Below are 19,394 nucleotides of genomic sequence, written 5' to 3' on the forward strand. Positions count from 1 at the left end.
GCTGCATTTTACTCATAATGGCAGACTAATTTATTTAAATCTCTTAATAATCAGAGGTTATAGCGTGAAGGAGAGAAAAGGACCACAATTTCAGTCAAATTATAGAAAACAGCAGAAAAAAGGAGAGATGGGAAGCTGAATTGGTCTGAAGCCAACACTGGTAATAACTGCTCAGAGGGGTAAAACGAACATTTTAATCTGCCTAATGACATGTCAGTGGAACAGTGGGACAATTGCGCTTTGTTCAAAGTCACGATGCGGCACTTCAGGCTGCTCAAAAGTAGGAGTCAGTAGTTCGGTCACAAATAAGAACAGGTAAGACACAAGAGACTGCAGATGCTGGAATCCTAAGGCAAAAAAGGTGCTGAGAAACTAAGTGGGTAAACAGCATCTGTGGAGGGAATGGACAGACGATGTTTCGGGTCGGGACACTTCATTACACTGATCAGACTTTTAACATGTGACGTTGGACTTGAGTCATTGATTGAATGCAAGTTACAGCATGGAAACTTTGTCGAGTCCACGCCAACTATCGATCCACTATTCACACTAGTTTAGACTAAAGACTTTATAGAGATAGGGCATGGAAATAGGTCCTTCAGCCTACCTGGATTGCATCGACCAGCGATCACCCCATACGCTGGCACTATCCTACACACTGGCGACAATTTACAATTTACAGAAACCAAGAAACCGACAAGCCTGTACGTCTTTGGAGTGTGGGATGAAATCGGAGCACCCAGAGGAAAACCTACGTGGTCACAAGAAGAATGCACAAACTCCATGCAGACCATAACCGTAGTCAGGATCGAACCTGGATCTCTAGTGCTGCACGCCAGCAACTCTACCGCTGTGCCACCATGCCGCCCCTAGTTCTATGTTATCCCACTTTCACATCCAGTCCTTACTCACAACAGGCAATTTACAGCAGCCAATTAAGCTACACATCCACATTGACTTCAACATGTGTGAGGACCACAATCGTCCCATTGACCATATACCACAATCACACACAAGCAGGCTAAACGCAAAACAGAGGCTGACAGAACACCCCTTCACCCCTTTCAATGAACCCAATTTTCAGTGGAACAAGAAAAGTTCCTTCCCATTTGACAAGCGTATATCATGGAAACAAGGAAAGCCTTGCTTGAGTAAAACCTCCTGACATTTCTCACGGAGAGTGGTGAGTCTGTGGAATTCTCTGCCTCAGAGGGCGGTGGAGGCAGGTTCTCTGGATGCTTTCAAGAGAGAGCTACATAGGGCTCTTAAAAATAGCGGAGTCAGGGGACATGGGGAGAAGGCAGGAAAGGGGTACTGATTGTTGATGATCAGCCATGATCACATTGAATGGCGGTGCTGGCTCGAAAGGCCGAATGGCCTACTCCTGCACCTATTGTCTATATCCAAATACAAAGTATATTTGTATATCCGTATACAAAGATCTGTATAATTCTTTTAAATGTCATAATTGCATCTGCTTCCGGAGCTTCCTTTGGCAGCTCATTCCAGAAACGGACTAACCTCCAGCAAATGTAGACCACGAGATCACTCTTAAATCTCTCCCCTCTCACTATTAGCTTTTGCCGTCTAGTTATAGAAACCTCTACTGTGGGCAAAGGACTGTGAGTGCACACTTTAACCGTCCCCCTCATGATCTTGTACACCCTGACAAGGTCCCCCCTCAGCATTCCTACGCTCCAATGAACAAGGTCCCATCTTATCTAACCTCTCCCTGTAACTGAAAGCTGTACGCCTAGGTCACATCCTGGTGAATCCCTTAAGCATCCTTCCCAACTTAACGACATCCTTCCTACAACTGGACGACATGAACTGGACGCAGTTGTCCGAGTGAGGTCTCAACAACGACATGAACAGTTTCATCATGATGTCCCTCTGATGTTCCAGGGAAAATAATCTGTGTTTGTCCAACCTTTCGTGAGAGTTAATTCTCTCTAATCCAAGCAACATTCTGGTAGGTCTCCAAAGCCTCCGCGCCCTTCCTATAGTGGGGTGGCCAGATCTGCCCACAATACTCCAGATGCAGCCAAAATAAAGTCTTGTAAACCTGTAACATGATTCCCTGATTCCATTACTCAATGCATAGCTCTCCACCCGCATTTGTACATAACACCAATGGGCTCAGGCAACATGTGCGTCCTTGTAATGAAGCAGCAGGACGTCAAATGCATCAATTTCATTCTCTTCCAGCTTTGGAGGGATGTCGTGAAATAGATAAATGATCCAAAATACAGCTACAACGTTTTAAATAGCACATGGGGCGAACAGTTAGAACACATGCAGCTAAATTAATTACAGATGTAATTATTTTCCAAAGACCACGGGTGGGCACATCCTTTAACAACATTAACATGGATTCTGCCACAGATTGGGAGGAATGCATAGAGTCATAGAGCGATAGAGCGATAGTCAAAGAGTCCTACAGTGATAGTGCTTCACAGATGGGTTCTAGTGCTACATGGATGGGTTCAAACTAAAGAGTGCGGGGGTATAGTCGACAGCGTGGACACGTAACCGTGCAGCTAACGGGAAAGAGAGTGTAGGAAAGGTCACGTTTAAACTAACAGTGCAGGGGGATGGGACCCAATGCAAAGAGATAGAGGGCCATAAAAGGAGGACAGAAGTGGAATGTAGAAGGGAGATAAGAAACATTTTGAGGAGCATTCGAAATAAGGTGGATGATGAGTTGAATGCGCAGTTAGTAGTTAAGGGATATGATATATTTGGAATTAAGGAGACATGGCTCCAGGGTGACCAAAGCTAGTAGCTAAACATACAGGGGTATTCGATATTTAGGAGGGACAGACAGAAAGGATGAGGAGGTGGGGATGGCATTGCTGGTTAAAGAGCAGACATTAGCTTGGATGCTGTAGGATCAGTATGGGTAGAACTACGAAATAGCCATGGGCAGAAAATGCTTGTTGGAGTTGTACACAGACCACCAAACAGCAGTAGGGAGTTTGGGGATAGTATCAAGCAGGAAATTATGGATGCGTGTAGCAAAGGTACAGCGGTTATCATGGGTGACTTTAATCAACAGATAGATTGAGCCAAAAAAATTGGTTATAGTGCTGAGGTGAGGATTTCCTGGAATGTATACGGGATGGGTATCTAAACCAATATGTAGAAGAACCAACTAGAGGGCAGGCCATCCTAGACTGGGTATTGTGTAAAGAATAAGTATTAGTTAGTGATCTTGTTGTGCAAAGCCCCTTGGGCGACAGTGACCATAATATGGTGGAATTCTGCATTAGGATGGAGAGTGGCCTGGTTAATTCAGAGACTTGGGTCCTGAACTTGAATAAGGGGGACTTTGAAGGTATGAGACGGGAATTAGCTAGGATAGACGGGCAAATTATACTTATAGGGTTGACAGTGGAGATGCAATGGTGAAGATTTAAAGACCACATGGATGAACTCCAGAAATTGGTCATCCCTGTCTGGAGAAAAAATAAAACGAGGAAGGCAGCTCAACCGTGGCTGACGAGGGAAGTCAAGGATAGTGTTAAAGCCAAGGAAGAGGCATGTACATTGGCCAGAAGAAGTGGCAAACCAGAAGACTGGGAGAAATTTAGAACTCAACAGATGAGGACAAAGGGGTTAATTAAGGGGGGGGGGGGGGGGGGGGGGGGGGGGGGGCATGAGCATGAAAGAAAGCTTGTGGGGAAGATAAAAACTGCCTGTATATAGGAATGTAAAAAGGAAAAGATGTCATGTGTGGGCAAGTTTAGCCGAAGCGCCTATAAATTTGCCTGGCTTTAGCGCATATCCAAACCTTTCCTATCCATGTATCTGTCCAAGTGAAAACTGAGTCAAAAGTCATCATTCACACTGCCCAGAATCAAATGTGAAGTAGGGTGATCATGGCAGGTTGCTACCTCGTAGAGGCAGCCAGCGTCTTCAAAAGATGTCATTGTAAACTGAAGCCTTTTTTAAAGTCATTATAACTGGGCCAGCATGCTAATGAGACCCAGTAAATCAGATCAAAAATGTTGACTGCAGCAAGTTCCAAGACTTTATACAAGGCTTTGACAATTGCATCCTGTAAATCGGTTCCATTTTTGCACAATTAGTGACTCCGATTATAATCCTTCAAGCAAAATGTCCAGAGGAAAGGCTCATTTAATACTTGATTCAGCTACAACTTTCGGAAATTGCTCCTTGCAAATTTCGGGAAAGGTTGACTTACCATCCGGTGATATTGGAGGGGACGGAGTGAAGCTCGTCGAAGGTTTATCTGAAAAAAAGAGAAAACAAAGAAAGATGAGAACATTATCAGGAATTCTCACGGGAGTCACCAACACTGTAATATATATATATATTTATTTGTTTGCCAGATGTACCACCAGATTTAAGGGCCTGTCCCACTTTCATGACCAAATTCACAACCTTTTTTACTGGTGGACATTTTTCCTCAGGGTAGAAAAACGCCCCGACCTACTTGGTGCCACGAGTACCTACGACCAGCATCAAGACCTACCTACAACCTCGTGACGACCATGCTGCGAGTATGAGTCAAGGGCAAACTCGGCAGAGGTTGTGAATTAGGTCGTGAAAGTGGGACAGGCCCTTTAGAAACGGCATCATTCCCTCTGTTATCAGATTCCTGAACTGTCCTCCCATAAGCTAGTGTCAGAATCTTTCAACCTTGATTAGTGCAGGTGTCAGGGGTGATGTGGAGAAGGCAGGAGAATGGGGTTGAGAGGGAAAAACAGATCAGCCATGACTGAATGGTGAGGTAGACCTGATGGGCCGAATGGCCTAATTCTGCTCCTGTAACTTATGAACTTATGAACCCACCCGATTGCGGACACTGGAATTTCTCTCTGAAACTGTAACGTTACAATGCTGTAACAGTATATTCGACACTCTGGTCATTTTCTCTTTGCACTACCTGTGTTGCGTGTGTGTAACTTGATGGTACTTGTCTATAGCATGATCTGGTTTAATTGGATAGCACGCAAACAAAAGCTGTTCACTCTATCTTGGTACGTGGCATTAAATCAATAGCATACTAGATCATGATATGAGCACTGACAGGGCCAGAATGTATTACCCATATCTTAATGCAATCACAACAAAAGCTCATCAACATCGTTATTTCCTGAGGGGAGATTGTTGATACGTCGCCAGAAACTCCTTCAAACATCTACAGGTGCTTGGTTAGAGAGTGTGTTATAGTTTACATCACGGCCTGGTTTGGTAACTCAAACGGCCAGGAACAAAGGAAGTTTCAAATAGTGGTGTACGCTGCCCGCTCCATCACGGGGCCCGACCTCCCCACCATCAGAGGGATCTACCGGAAGCGCTGCCTCAAAAAGGTAGCTAATATCATCAAAGGCCCACGCCGCCCTGCCCACACACCATTGGGAAGAAAGTACAAGAGCCTGAAAACTGCTACCACCAGGTTCAAGAGCAGTCTCGTCCCAGCAACTATTAGGCTGTTAAACCACACTGCACAACCCTACCCCAGCAAGGATCAACTATGGGCTTTGTTGCGATTACATTATATCATTCAGTTTTTGCACTATTATAGACAATCGACAATAGGTGCAGGAGTAGGCCATTTGGCCCTTCGAGCCAGCACCGCCATTCAATGTGATCATGGCTGATCATCCCCAATCAGTACCCCATTCCTGCCTTCTCCCCATATCCCCTGACTCTGCTATTTTTAAGAGCCCTATCTAGCTCTCTCTTGAAAGCATCCAGAGAACCTGCCTCCACCGCCCTCTGACGCAGAGAATTCCACAGACTCACCACTCTCTGTGAGAAAAAGTGTTTCCTCGTCTCCGTTCTAAATGGCTTACTCCTTATTCTTAAACTGTGGCCCCTGGTTCTGGACTCCCCCAACTATTATAATCTATTATTACGGATTATTCATTTATGTTATTGATTGTTTGATATTTATTTGATGTGTTATTGTGTTACTGATACTGTAAAAGCTGCAGCAAGTGAGAATATCAGTGCAGCAAGTGAGATTTCCATTGGCAGTACCTATGACAATTAGACAGTCTTGATTTCCCTTGGCCAGCAGCACCACTTCAGAGTCAGTCAACACTGTCTGGCATCGCACACTTGGTGGACCAGGTACAGTGGCCGCATTTAGCTCTTTTAAACAATCGAGTCGCTTTGCGGTCATAATGTTTCAATTATGTTCCAGCAATTGAATTTAAATTTCCCAGTGGCGGCCTTGGCGGGATTTGAACTCGCGCCTACAAATCAACAGATCAGATCGCAGGATGCTAATCCAGTAACCTCACCACAATGCTGACAATTGTTCTGTTCTTCAACTCTCCTTTGCTACAAACAACACCGTATGTAGCACAAAGAGCAGCTGGGTTTCGATTTAGACTTATTATTGTCGAGGTACAGTGAAAAGCTTTTGTTAGGGAGCTTTCCAATCAAATCAGATAATACTGTACACGCACACAATCAAGCCAAACATAGGTGCAACAGGGATAACTTCTTCAGTCTGAAGAAGACTCGACCTCAAACGTCACCCATTCCTTTTCTCCAGAGACGCTGCCTGACCCGCTGAGTTACTCCAGCATTTTGTGTCTATTTTCGGTGCAGACCAGCATCAGCAGTTCCGTCCTACACAGGCAATTTGCAGAGAAAGTGCAGAATATACTTTCTGCCTGCACAGTGCAGAATATACTTTCTCAGCACTGTGGCATGTAACATTTAGAGGGGAAGATATTTATTGTAATGGGTACAGTGAAACTCCGCAGTTGTGCTTTACAGTTTAATAATTGAAACCTGCAGATGTCTTTTAAAAGTTAAAGCTGCAAACAACCACATTGGCGTGCGTTCATCGAGGCTTTGAAAGCTTTCAGAATGACTCTCCCCACCAGCGACCTTCACTGCCATGGCTGTTCTCTAAGTACAAGTCACCCTGGAGGTGTTGGCAGAATATGCAATCCATAAAGGGAGCTGGCTCACCTGACCCAGCTTCAGCTGACGGCAACAGTTCTCCGGGTGGAAAATAAAGCTTTTATTGTTTCTGCAGCCCCTCTCACTGAGGAGAATTTTACATGTGTCACACAGGGAGCTTGGTCGAGAGCACAGTCACCTCTGAGCCAGAATTCCTGACCATCCAAGGGCCTTAAGAGGCATAGAGTCTTCTTGCCCTACTTGCCCACACCAGCCAACATGTCCCATCTATACTAGTCCCACCTGCCCTCGTTCGGCCCATATCCCTCCAAACCTGTCCTACCCATGTACCTCTCAAAATGTTTCTTAAACGTTGCGATACTACTGGCTTCAGCTACCTCCTCCGGCAGCTCGCTCCACACACCCACCACCAACCACTGAAGTTATGCTTCAATGCAAAGCAGAGGTTCTGATCACCCGGTTGCTGGCATTGCATAGGTGCTTGAGGGTCAGAGGTGCTCCCTTTTACACTAAGCTGAGAAACAGAAGCATCATTTTCCCTCTCGAGTGTTCTCAACATCCCATGGTCAACCGTGCTCTCAAAGGCAATATTTAACCCTGGTCAATGGGGTCTTTGAGGTGGCACGGTGACGCAGCGGTAGAGTTGCTGCCTTTCGACGCCAGAGACCCGGGTTCGATCCTGACTGCGGGCGCGGTCTGCACGGGGTTCCTACGTTCTCCCTGTGACCGTGTGGGTTTCCTCCCAGTGCTCAGCTTTCCTCCCACACTCTAAAGACGTGCAGGTTTGTAGGTCAACTAGCCTCTGTAAATTGGCCCCAATGTGTAAAATGTGAAAGCAGGATAACATAGAAATAGTGTATGGGGTGATCAATAGTTGGCGTAGATGTGATCGGCCGAAGAGCCTTTTTCCATGATGTGTCTCTAAACTCGTTAGTTAGTTTAGTTTATTGTCACTCGTACAGTGAAAACTTTTTGTTGCGTGCTAACTAAACTAATGATCATGAACAGATTATCATAGCCTTTCCCTCTCTGGGAGTTTGCTGCCTACAAATTAGCTGCCATGACTTTAACATTATAAATGTGACGACAATTTTATTTAATAATTGCTTCATATGTTAACAAGTTACTATGGTGATGATAATCTCCCTTCAGCGAGCGTTCATTTCAGGTTTTTTAATGTGCATGAATCAAGCATATTTTATTTACAATTTTGGTCCAAATGAAGAACAGAACAGTGAATAGTGTCTTTATTGCAATGGCTATTTCAGCTCATGACTAGAAGGTGGTCAGACAGAGCAAACAGTCCACTGTACAGCAATAACATTTACTCAAGACAACCAAAGCTGTTTAAAGGGCAAAAGTGAACAAAATAGAGTGAACTCCAGTTCGCTACATGACTAATTCTAGTTTGAATAATTCCTTCAGAAAAATTCAGTGACTCAAGAATATTTACATTAAAATTATGAGCATTAAGTCAATTCCAGTCGCAGCGATGCGGGCACTTGACTTGACTGACAGGGCAATTATCCAATTATCTGCACTCCTCCTGGGTCTCGCATTGCAAGCCTTTATTAAGTCGGGTTTAGCGCTCCATGCCTTGCCAGTGACGAGGCAGAAGGAGCAGCAGGTCGTGCCGCTGCCGCACCGATCCAGCACGTCGGGTTCCATCCTGACCTCGGTTGCTGCTTGTGTGGAGTTTGCACGTTCTCCCCTGTGACTGTTCTGGGGTTTCCCTCGGCTGCTCGGGTTTCCTCCCACATCCCAAAGACGTGCGGGTAAGTCAGTTAGTGACACTAAGCGGAAATCTTCAGTGGCCCGGTGACCAAAGAGTCCAAGAGGTGTTGGCTGACCTATGAAAGTGAATGAGTTGTAGAGCTACAGTGAAAGAAGGAAAGGAGGTGATGCAATTGCCCTCCTGGAAGCTGGCCTGGACCCAATGGGCTGAATGGCCTCCCTCAGGAACATAGAACTGTACTGACAGAAACAAGCCCACAATGACTGTACCAAGCATGATGCTGCCAAGTTAAATTAATCTCCTCATGACCCATAACCTGCACAAGATCCATAATCCTCCATTCCCTGCAATCCCATGTGTTTATCTAAACGTTCAAATGCCATTGTCCTGCCCATGTCCAGCACCGCCCCTGGCAGCGGGTTCAAAGCACCCCTCACCTTCAGTGTAAAAAACTTGCCGATATCTTCTTCATACTTTGCCCCTCTCACCTTGAACCTGTGCTCCCTAGTCCTTGACATTTCCATCCTGACAAAAATGATTCTGATTGTCTGCCCTATCTATGTCAACCTCTAACACTCCAGAGAAAATGATCCAAGTCTGTCCGACCTCTCCTGATAGCTTCTAGATAACAGAGGTCTTGGGTTTGGGAGGTGTTTCACGGGTAGCTTTGGTGGGTATCAACAGTGCATTTGGTGGACAGTCATTGTGCATTGGTGGTGGAGTGATGGATGGGGTGCCAATCCCATGAGGTGCTTTGTCCGAGATGATATCAAGGTTTTTGACTGTTGTTGGATCTTCAGGCAAGTGGATAGCAATGTATCACACACCTGACTTGCCCTGTGTTGAGGGTGTAAAGGCTTCGGGATGTCCGGAGTGTAATCATTCCTTATGTACCCAGCCTTTGACCTGCTCAAGCGGCCACAGTGTTTAAGTGGCTGGTCCCATTGAATTTTGTTTTAATTTAGAGATAAGCATGAAAACAGGTCCTTCGACCCACCAAGTCTACACCGACCACTGTTCACACTAGTTCTATGTTATCCCGTTATTCCACTTTCTCGTAAACTCCCACAAACCCGCTCGTCTTTGGGATGTGGAAGGAAACCGGAACACCCGGAGGAATCTCATGTGATCACAGGGAGAACCTTTGGAACGATGGGCCGAATGGCCTAATTCTACTATTCCTTATGGCCATATGACTGTCTGCCATTGTAATGGCATGCACATTAAAGAGTAGCCTGCAGTATTTAAGAAGCCTCGACAACACTCGACAGCAGGAATGATGGAGCTTGACATTTTCTCAGTCTCATGCACTCTTCACACAACACCGCAGGGGCTGACTGGTACACTTCACTCCCAACACTAAGTTACATCAACGCCATTTAAAACGAAATTACAGAAGAGGAATTCAGTGTGAGGCTCTACTATACTGAAGCAAAGTGCTGGAAGAACACAGCAGGGTCAGGCAGCAGTCTGAAGAATACAAAACATCACCTATTCCTTTTCTCCAGAGATGCTGCCTGATCCGCTGAGTTACTCCAGCTCTTTGTGTCTTTATCTGTGGATGAAATGGACGGAGTACGTTTCAGGTTGGGACCCTCTACAGACTGATTATAGTGGTGGAAGAGAGAGCTGGATGTGGATCAAAGCCAGAATTACAGAAGGGGGGGGGGGGGGGGGGGGGGGGGTGTGTGTGAGCAAAGATACTCTAGTATATTTGGTTGTTGGAGACGGTTTCACAACGATCGCGTCGGAGAGAAAAGGAGAACATCTTCAAAGTGGGCAACATTGAACAGGCAAATTTATTCCGCAGTGCCTTCTGGAGGGGAGAGGGTAAAAACAAAAAAGATTGGGAGTGGAGAACAAAGAAAGAGTGGGACAAGTGAGGGGAAAATGAGTTAAGGAACAAGAGAGAAAAGAAAAATAGAACAGAAAAGAAAATGACACAAGACACTTACTGAACAATCCCATGCCCACGGACAAATCCCAAGACCCTAAACACAAATTGATAAACATCCATTCTTGATTTATATCAGAAATGTAAGTTTTTAAAAAAAAAAGCAATTGAATCAGCCACGCTGAAACGAATGTATCCTGAAAGAAATTTCACATCACCATGGCAACTCATTAACATAAGAAACAATTATAAATAATAAAACACAAGCTGAAATCGATGGGAATTATTCAGAAGCATATTTACTTTTGATGGTCCTACAGGAATTGGTTCCCAGGACATTTTCCCCTTGATGTCCCATTGCGTTCTCTGGTTTTCTCACTGCTAGCGGCCATCTTTGTTGAGTGGGGAGATGCAGAGCTTTTCAGAATTCTCTCGTATCCTAAACTGGGTCAGGTTTATGCTGATCACAGCCGAAGATCGACAGCCTACTCAGAGCCTGGGGTCTTGCCCTATAAATGCAGATGGGGGAACTCACACAGTGGGGGCATCTCACTAGACGGGAAAGCATTTTGAGATGCCCTGTGGCTCAATGCAGATCCAGATATCTGGCCCTTGTTCAGGCACCATTTCAGCATTGAATTGGAGGTAGCTGCACACACAACTGCACAGCAATTTAGACAGGTGCATGGATAGGAAAGGTGTAGAGGGATATGGGTCATGGGACTAGTGTAGATGGGGCATCTTGGCCAGCATGGAAACGGGCCAAGTTGATTTCTCCAAATATAAGTAGACTTGTGCTGAACTGCATGAGCTACAAAACTTTGGGAGGCTCCCAGTCCCACAAAAGGGACTAGAGGATTCCCAGTTCTTTACATTGCCGGACCTGTCTTATCTATTATCTGTGTTATCTAGTGAAAATAATGACACTGGAGCAGTGGATCTCAACCCATGGGTTAATCGATTCACTGCTACAGTGTGTTTGACATCTAATATTTACTAAATGATTGTGCAAGAGGTATATTAGTATTAGTTTAGTATGGTTTAAATTAAACTAAACTACCTGGGCTGTGCCCATACAACTCCTTGTACAAACATTTGATAAATATTAGATGCACTGGGAGCTACAAGTATGATCCACCACGGCAAATAGGTTGGGAGCAAGTGGGAAAAGGGAAAGCAGAGGCAATGGGCGTAAAACAACTGAAAGAAACATGTGCTGAGACTGCAATGCCTCAGGAATTAGCATCCTGGTCCCAAAGATCTTCTAAATGAGGGTTTGTAATGATGTCACTCTGCACGAGGGTTTGGTGGGTTGTGGATTTAAGTCCTGAGGTTTTACACTGACACTGCAGCTCTAAACTGTTGGTCAAATCTTACAGGAAATGTGTGAATCCCACGGCCCCTCTCACTCTTTCTAATTGATTGAAAGCTACAGCATGGAAACAGGCCCTTCGGCCCACCAAATCCATGCCAACCATCGATCACCCATTCACACCTATTCCATGTTATCCATCACTTTCTGATCCACTCCCTACACATTCGGGGGAATTTACAGAGGCCAATTAACCTACAAACCCTCATGTGCTTGGGACTTGGTAGGAAACCGGAGCACCCAGAGGAAACCCACGCGATCACAGGGAGAACATTCAAACTCCGCACTGGCAATACCAGATCGAATTTGTGTCTCTGCCGTTGTCTTGACCAGCTGCGCCACATTCCGATGGACAATGGAACTATCCAAACGAAATACAGCGGCATTTCATTACAGTCTCGGCCAACATCATTAAAACCTATTTACTCTATTGCTGTAAAAGCTTGTCTCTGCACAAACCGATTGTCAGATTTCCTGCAGAATAATAGTTACTGCAGTTCACAAAATACTTAATTGTCTGCGGAACTCAACTGAATGTTGAGGATGAGGACACTGCTATATTAAACGCAAACCCCTGCCAATGATCACTCCCAAGTCTGGGTTTAATTATCATTAACCTTGACTCAGATACAGAATCAATGCATCTCAATGGGTATACAATTCCAACCTGAATATCGCTAAATGGCGATACTTATTGTAGACAACCAGACCGCCAACTGAAGAGATTTTGACAAAACTACTCTAGGGATTTTCTGTATTTCACATTTAATCATAGTAATAGAACTGATGGTACTTTTTATGTCCAGTTTATCACAGTATGGTACTAACCAATTATTACCTAAAATGAATGTATATTTCAGAGATAAATCACAATCATGTCCTTCATTATTCCTGCATGATTTCAAAGAGATTGAACAACAAGTGCAAATATCCAGCCAGGCCACAGTCTATGGAGCATCCATAGAGTTCTCGGGGCAACCGCGTGGCGCTGGCTCCGACTCCATGCACGCAGGGGGCATTCTCCCGCAAGCCCCCGTTTCATTCAGCCGCAGCTGAACCCTGCAGGATGGTGCAGCAGGGAATGCCAGCAGCAATAGTTACTGCACCACGGGGGGACTTGAGACATCTCTGGGACGAACAGCAAGCCAGCCGGTCTCCGGCACCCCACCACAAATGGAAGCCTCTGCATTCATCGGTGGAAACAATGCCCCAGTGATGGTTCGAAGCGAGAATAGTAGCGAGAAAGAAGCCTTTTTAGATGTCATACAACCGTACCCCACAACCGTTCTAATGACAATTTCATAAGTAAGTAAGCAAGTGTTAGGAGCAGAATTAGCCATTCGACCCATCAGGTCTATTCCACCATTCAATCATGGCAGATCTATCTCTCCCTCCTGACCCCATTCTCCTGCCTTCTCCCCATAACCCCTGACATCCGTGCTAATCAAGAATTCATAAAAAGGACTTTTCTCATGGAATAAATTAAGGCGCCAGATAGCTATAAAGCAAGAAACAGTGCTGTTACTTTGATAGAAGATAGAGCGTTCTGGTAATATTGTAACATGAGGGATAAATGTTGGTCGAACATCAGGGAGAATTTTCCCCATGGTTCTTCAGCAATGCATTATTGGACCCCTGGTCTTTACTACGTGTAAAATCCCATTCAAAATGACAATGTTGGGCTCGTTCAGTGCAACATTTGAACATACGTCTCAAATCTCCGCAGCAGAAATTGAACACATAACCTTCTAACTCGCACCCATGTTTGAGCCATGCCCATTAAGCCGAGTTCAAAACCCTCCATTGTCAATTTTAAAATCCGCTCATGCACTCTATATTTCCATATAAACATAAAGGAGGCCATTTGGTCCTTTGAGACAATGCCGGCTCACAGGGCAATGTCTTCTCCCTCCCCCCGACTAATTCTTCCTGTTAACCAACTGGCCCCCTCCACCCAACGTTTTCCTTCAATTCTACCACTCACGTTCACTCCAAGGGCAATATACAGTGGCCTATTGGGTTGCACTGAGTTTTTGTACGTCCTCCCCAGTAAAATTGTAAATTGTTCCCAGTGTGTAGGATAGTGCTAGTGTACGGTGTGATCGCTGGTCGGTGCGAACTCTGGGCCGCAAGGCCCGTTTCCACGCTGTATCTCTAAACAATCCATCAACCTACCGACCCGCATATCTTTGGGACAAGGGAGGAAACCACAGCACACCTGTATGTGACAGGGATACATGCCAACTCCACACAGAAAGAATTGGAGATCAGGATCAAATCTGAGTCCCAGGAGCAGTGAGGCCACCAATACTATCAAAACGGTATCACCATTTATCTTGCCCATTTGGGCTATTGCAAACCTGGGCTATGCAACGTTGTTGCTGAAATATTACTGTAAAACTTCTTTTAAAATTACTTCCTGACTGATTCAGTAAGATTTATTTGTAAATACATGAATTATTGTTACCTACTGCCATCGAACGCAGTTCAACTATAATATTCGGACACAGTCTTAAATGTTTTGGCCCAATAACATTGCCTATCTGGCCCACTGAGTTACTCCAGCATTTTGTCTATCTTCGATGAATTCTCCTGTAGTTTAATTTAGAGATACAGCATGCAAGCAGGCACTTCTGTGTACCGAGCATCGATCACCCGCTCACACTAGTTCTATGTTATCCCAATTTCGCATCCACTTGGGCTAATTATCACAGAGACCAAATGCCCTGCCAACACACGTCTTTGAGATGTAGGAGGAAACTGGAGCTCCTGAAGCGCAGGGAGAACGTGCAAACTCCACAGAGACAGTAGCCGATTGAACCTGGATCGCTGGCGCTGTGAGACCACATACATCCTCAACTGTCCCTATCCATAAACTTGTTCAAATGTCACCTAATGCTGTTACCATAAATCTTTCTCCTCTCACCTGAACCTACACCTTCTAGTTCTTGATTTCTCTACCCTGGGAGAAAGACTGTGCATTCACCCTATCTATGCATGATTTTATACACCTCTATTTGATCACCCCTCAGTCTCCTGCACTACAAGGAATAAAGTCCAACCTCTCCCTATAGCTCGGTCCCTCGAGTCCTGGCAACGTCCTCCTGAATCTTTTCTGCAGTCTTTCCACTCTATGGCATCTATCCTTTCATTGTTGCTGCTGGCTCTAAATCCTGGAACTCGGTCCCAATGCCATGGGAGCATCTTCCCCGCAAGCAGGGCAGTGATTCACGGCGTATTGCCATCAGCTTTCTTTAGGACAATTTAAGAGTTGAGTAGCAAATGCTGGCTTTCCCAATCACATGCACGTCCCCAAAAACGAATTAAAAAAACAATGGCAGATTTATTTCCTGAAGGATGTTGTCTTTATATTGCCATCTGTAGTTGCACAGACTCCATCATTGGGCTTTGTATTCCAGATTTATTTAATTACTTGAATTTAAATCCCAGCAGCTGCCATGGTTTCTCTTGCACTCATGTCTCTTTCAGCCTCCCAGGTACCAGAACAAAAGATGAGCGGTTCCCAGCAACGTACTTGGAGACCGAGAGTGCTGAGTCCAGCTAATATGGGTGTGACATTAAAACTGGACATCAGTAAAAGCAAAGGTTGAACAGGATACATAAGTAAATTGATCCATTAATATGTTTTTTCTAATACTTAAAGAATTGTTTCAGATTCCACAGAGCATTCTGCACTTGTGACAGAGTTAGTATATATCGAACATAGAACTGTACAGCAACTTGGCCTACAATGTCTGTGTCCTGCAGTGCAGTTAACATCATCCCTGCCTGCACATGATCTGTATCCCTCCATTCCCTGCATATCCATGTCCCTGATTGATTAGTACGGGTGTCAGGGGTTATGGGGAGAAGGCAGGAGAATGGGGTTAGGAGGGAGAGATAGATCAGCCATGATTGAATGGCGAAGTAGGCTTGATGGGCCGAATGGCAGAGTTCTGCTCCTATCACTTATAATCTTATGAACCTATCCACAAGCCTCTTAAATGCCACTATCGTACCAGTCACCCACCATGCTCTAGTTTAAAAAACTTGCCTTACACATCTCCTTTAAACTTTTCCCCCTCTCACCTGAAACCTATGCTTGTTAGTCCTTGACATTTCATCCCTGGGGGAAAGGTTCTGATTATCTACCTTATCGATGCCTCTCATAATTTTCTATACTTCAGCCAGGTCTCCCGTCATCCTCTGAGACTCCAGAGAAAATAATCCTAAAGTTGTCTCACCTCTCCTTATAGCGAATACCTTCTAATCCCAGCAGCATTCTGATAAACCTCTTCATATGCTGAGAGAATGGAGCAGCTGGGCTTGTACACTCTGGAGTTTAGAAGGATGAGAGGCTATCTCATTGAAACATATAAGATTGTTAAGGGCTTGGACACACTAGAGGCAGGAAACATGTTCCCGATGTTGGGGGAGTCCAGAACCAGGGGCCACAGTTTAAGAATAATGGGTAAGCCATTTAGAACGGAGACGAGGAAACACTTTTTCTCACAGAGTTGTGAGTCTGTGGAATTCTCTGCCTCAGAGGGCGGTGGAGGCGGGTTCTCTGGATGCTTTCAAGAGAGAGCTAGATAGGACTCTTAAAAATAGCGGAGTCAGGGGATATGGGGAGAAGGCCGGAACGGGGTACTGATTGTGGATGATCAGCCATGGAAGGATCACATTGAATGGCGGTGCTGGCTCGAAGGGCCAAATGGCCTACTCCTGCACCTATTGTCTATTGTCTATTCTGCACTCTCTCCAAAGCCGCCACATTCTTCCTGTAATGAGGCATCCCAGAACTGCACATAATACTCCAAGTGTGGCCTGACCAACGTTCTATAAAACATTGTAGTAATGTTATCTTTAAACGACCAGTTTTCAGATCTATATTGCTCTCTGTCACTGATAGAATCACAGCAGCAAACACTGGCACACTCAGCAGACCGGCCAGCTCCTGTGGTGAAACTGTCGATGTTTCAGCTAATAGAAACAAAGAACTGCAGATGCTGGTTATTTATCAAAAGGTCACAAAGTGCTGGAGTAGTTCAGCGGCATCTCTGGAGAACATGGAGAAATGATGTTTCATGTCAGAGTCTCAGGGTGGCACGGTGGCGCAGCGGTAGAGTTGCTGCCTCACAGCGCCAGAGACCCAATTTCGTTCCCGACTATGGGTGCTGTCTGCACGGAGTCTGTACCTCCCGCAGACGCTACCCTTTTGTTTCCGTTTCGGATTTTCTGTATTTTGCATTACTCCTGTGATGTCTTTGGCAGTGACAGAGACTCTGCTATCTGGGAAAACCACTGAGGGCTTTGAGGTAGATTCTGACTTGGAATGGAATCAGGTGGAGGAATTGAATTCCCAGAAGATGCAATTTTTAACCAGAGAGTTAAACCGGTATGGTTGTGGACAGAACCTTTGCTTTTTTTTAATTAGTTTCTCACTATTCTCAACAGCAGCCCCTGGTCACAAATCAGATCACAACAAGCTGGGAACAATATTCCAAAAGAGCTCATCAGACACCAGTCTCTCCCCCAGGCCTCTGCGTGATACTGCTCACTGTGTGCTGTTAGTAGACCATTAGGTAGGTCCATCTCTAATGCGGGTTAATGGTGTACTGGTGCATCAGGGCTCACACACTCACGCATCCCACCAGCCCCTTCAATGATGCATCCTTCTGCAACTGGTTGGAAGCGGGCAGAGAGGGATGCAACAACACAATGCAGGCCATTCAGCCCATGTCCCGCTCCCTTCTCCCTAGCTGGTTCTTGCAGGAAGTCACCAGTCTCCAGCACATCTCCCACTAAAGGAAGCTGTCCATTGGGTGGAAGTGGGGTTGTGAAGCTACCCGTCTGATATTCAGATGATCGTTTAGCTTAGTTTGGAGATACAGCATGGAAACCAGGCCCGTAGGCCCACCGAGTCCTCGACGACCATCCATCACCCGTTGTCGCTAGTTCAAGGTGAGCCAACAATCTCATCCACTCCCTGCACATCAGGGACCAATTAACCTACAAACCCGCACATCTTTGGAATATGGGAGGAAACCACACGGTCACAGGGAGAACGTGCAAACTCCACACACGGGCAGGGATGAACCGAGTCTGTGGAATTCTCTGCCTCAGAGGGCAGTGGAGGCCGGTTCTCTGGATACTTTAAAGAGAGAGCTAGATAGGGCTCTTAAAGATAGCAGAGTCCGGGGATATGGGGAGAAGGCAGGAACGAGGTACTGATTGGGGATGATCAGCCATGATCACATTGAATGGCGGTGCTGGCACGAAGGGCCGAATGGCCTACTCCTGCACTTATTGTCTATTGTCAATTGTCTATTGAGGTCTCTGAAGCTTCGAGGCAGTAGCACTACCCACCGTGCCTCTGTACCAACTAAGTTATCGACTTGTAGTTGTAAACTCAAATCTTATCAGCGTAATGAGAAAATTGTATTCGAATAATTAACCTCGAATAAAAAGCTTTTGTTCCAGTGGCTGTAAAACTACTGGTGTGTAGTATAAAATAAAAAAACAGGCTTGCTTTCTGTCTTTCAGAGTTAGCCTGCTGTTCTTTACCCATTCTGGTCAAAGGTGACCACAATCCCACTGCTAAAATGGCACAGAGAAACCAGTGAGAGTGGACAACACACACCAACCTTCCCCGTGACGTTCACAACCCATGAGCAAATAATTGACAATCCCGAAGATCAAAACAAAAACTGCAGACGCTGGAAGCACAAAATAAAAACAGCAAGTACTGGAAAGACTCGTAAGGTCAGGCCACAACTGTGGGAAGAGAAGTAGAACCAATGTTTCGGGTTGGGTTCTGGGGAAGGGTCTTGTTTTATTCACTTTGTTACTCTTCCCACAGCGGTGCCCCGAGCTGCTGAGAATTTCCAACATTTTATATTTTTATAACTGACAATGTTATTGATCAGCGGCAGAACTCAGAACAGTACAGGTACACAAAAATGCTGGAGAAACTCAGCGGGTGCAGCAGCATCTATGGAGCGAAGGAAATAGGCAACGTTTCGGCCCGAAACGTTGCCTATTTCCTTCGCTCCATAGATGCTGCCGCACCCGCTGAGTTTCTCCAGCATTTTTGTGTACCTTCGATTTTCCAGCATCTGCAGTTCCTTCTTAAACACTCAGAACAGTACAGGACAGGAACAGGTATTTTGGTCCATGGTAGCTGTGCTGAACATGATGCCAAATTAAACTACTCTCCTCCACCCGCACGTGATCCATATCCCTCCATTCCCTGCATGTGCACCACCTGTAAGCCTTTTAAAGTAACACCACTATAGCATCTACCTCCACCACCATCCGTGGCAGCACAGTTCAAGCACCCATCCCAGTGCATCTCCTTTCAATTTTGCCCCTCTCACCTCAAACCTGTGCCCTCTAATCTTTGACATTTCCACCCTGGGAAAAAAGGTTCTGACTGTCCACCTCTCTGTGCCTCTCATAATCTTATCAGGACTCCTCAC

At 45.4% G+C, this 19,394-nt stretch overlaps 1 protein-coding gene across 5 annotated transcripts in view; it reads right to left on the reverse strand.

The window, feature by feature from the left end:
• The window catches only part of agrn (agrin), a 451,665-nt gene that overhangs the window by 219,003 nt on the left and 213,268 nt on the right, over window positions 1–19,394 (reverse strand). For all 5 annotated transcript variants that reach the window (XM_055659585.1, XM_055659586.1, XM_055659588.1 and 2 more), the window contains one exon: window positions 4,208–4,255. In XM_055659585.1, coding sequence (XP_055515560.1) covers window positions 4,208–4,255 — 48 coding nt within the window. The remainder of the gene's footprint in view (window positions 1–4,207; window positions 4,256–19,394) is intronic.

Source organism: Leucoraja erinacea, chromosome 30 (genome assembly GCF_028641065.1).
Source record: "Leucoraja erinacea ecotype New England chromosome 30, Leri_hhj_1, whole genome shotgun sequence".
Classification (NCBI taxonomy): Eukaryota; Metazoa; Chordata; class Chondrichthyes; order Rajiformes; family Rajidae; genus Leucoraja; species Leucoraja erinaceus.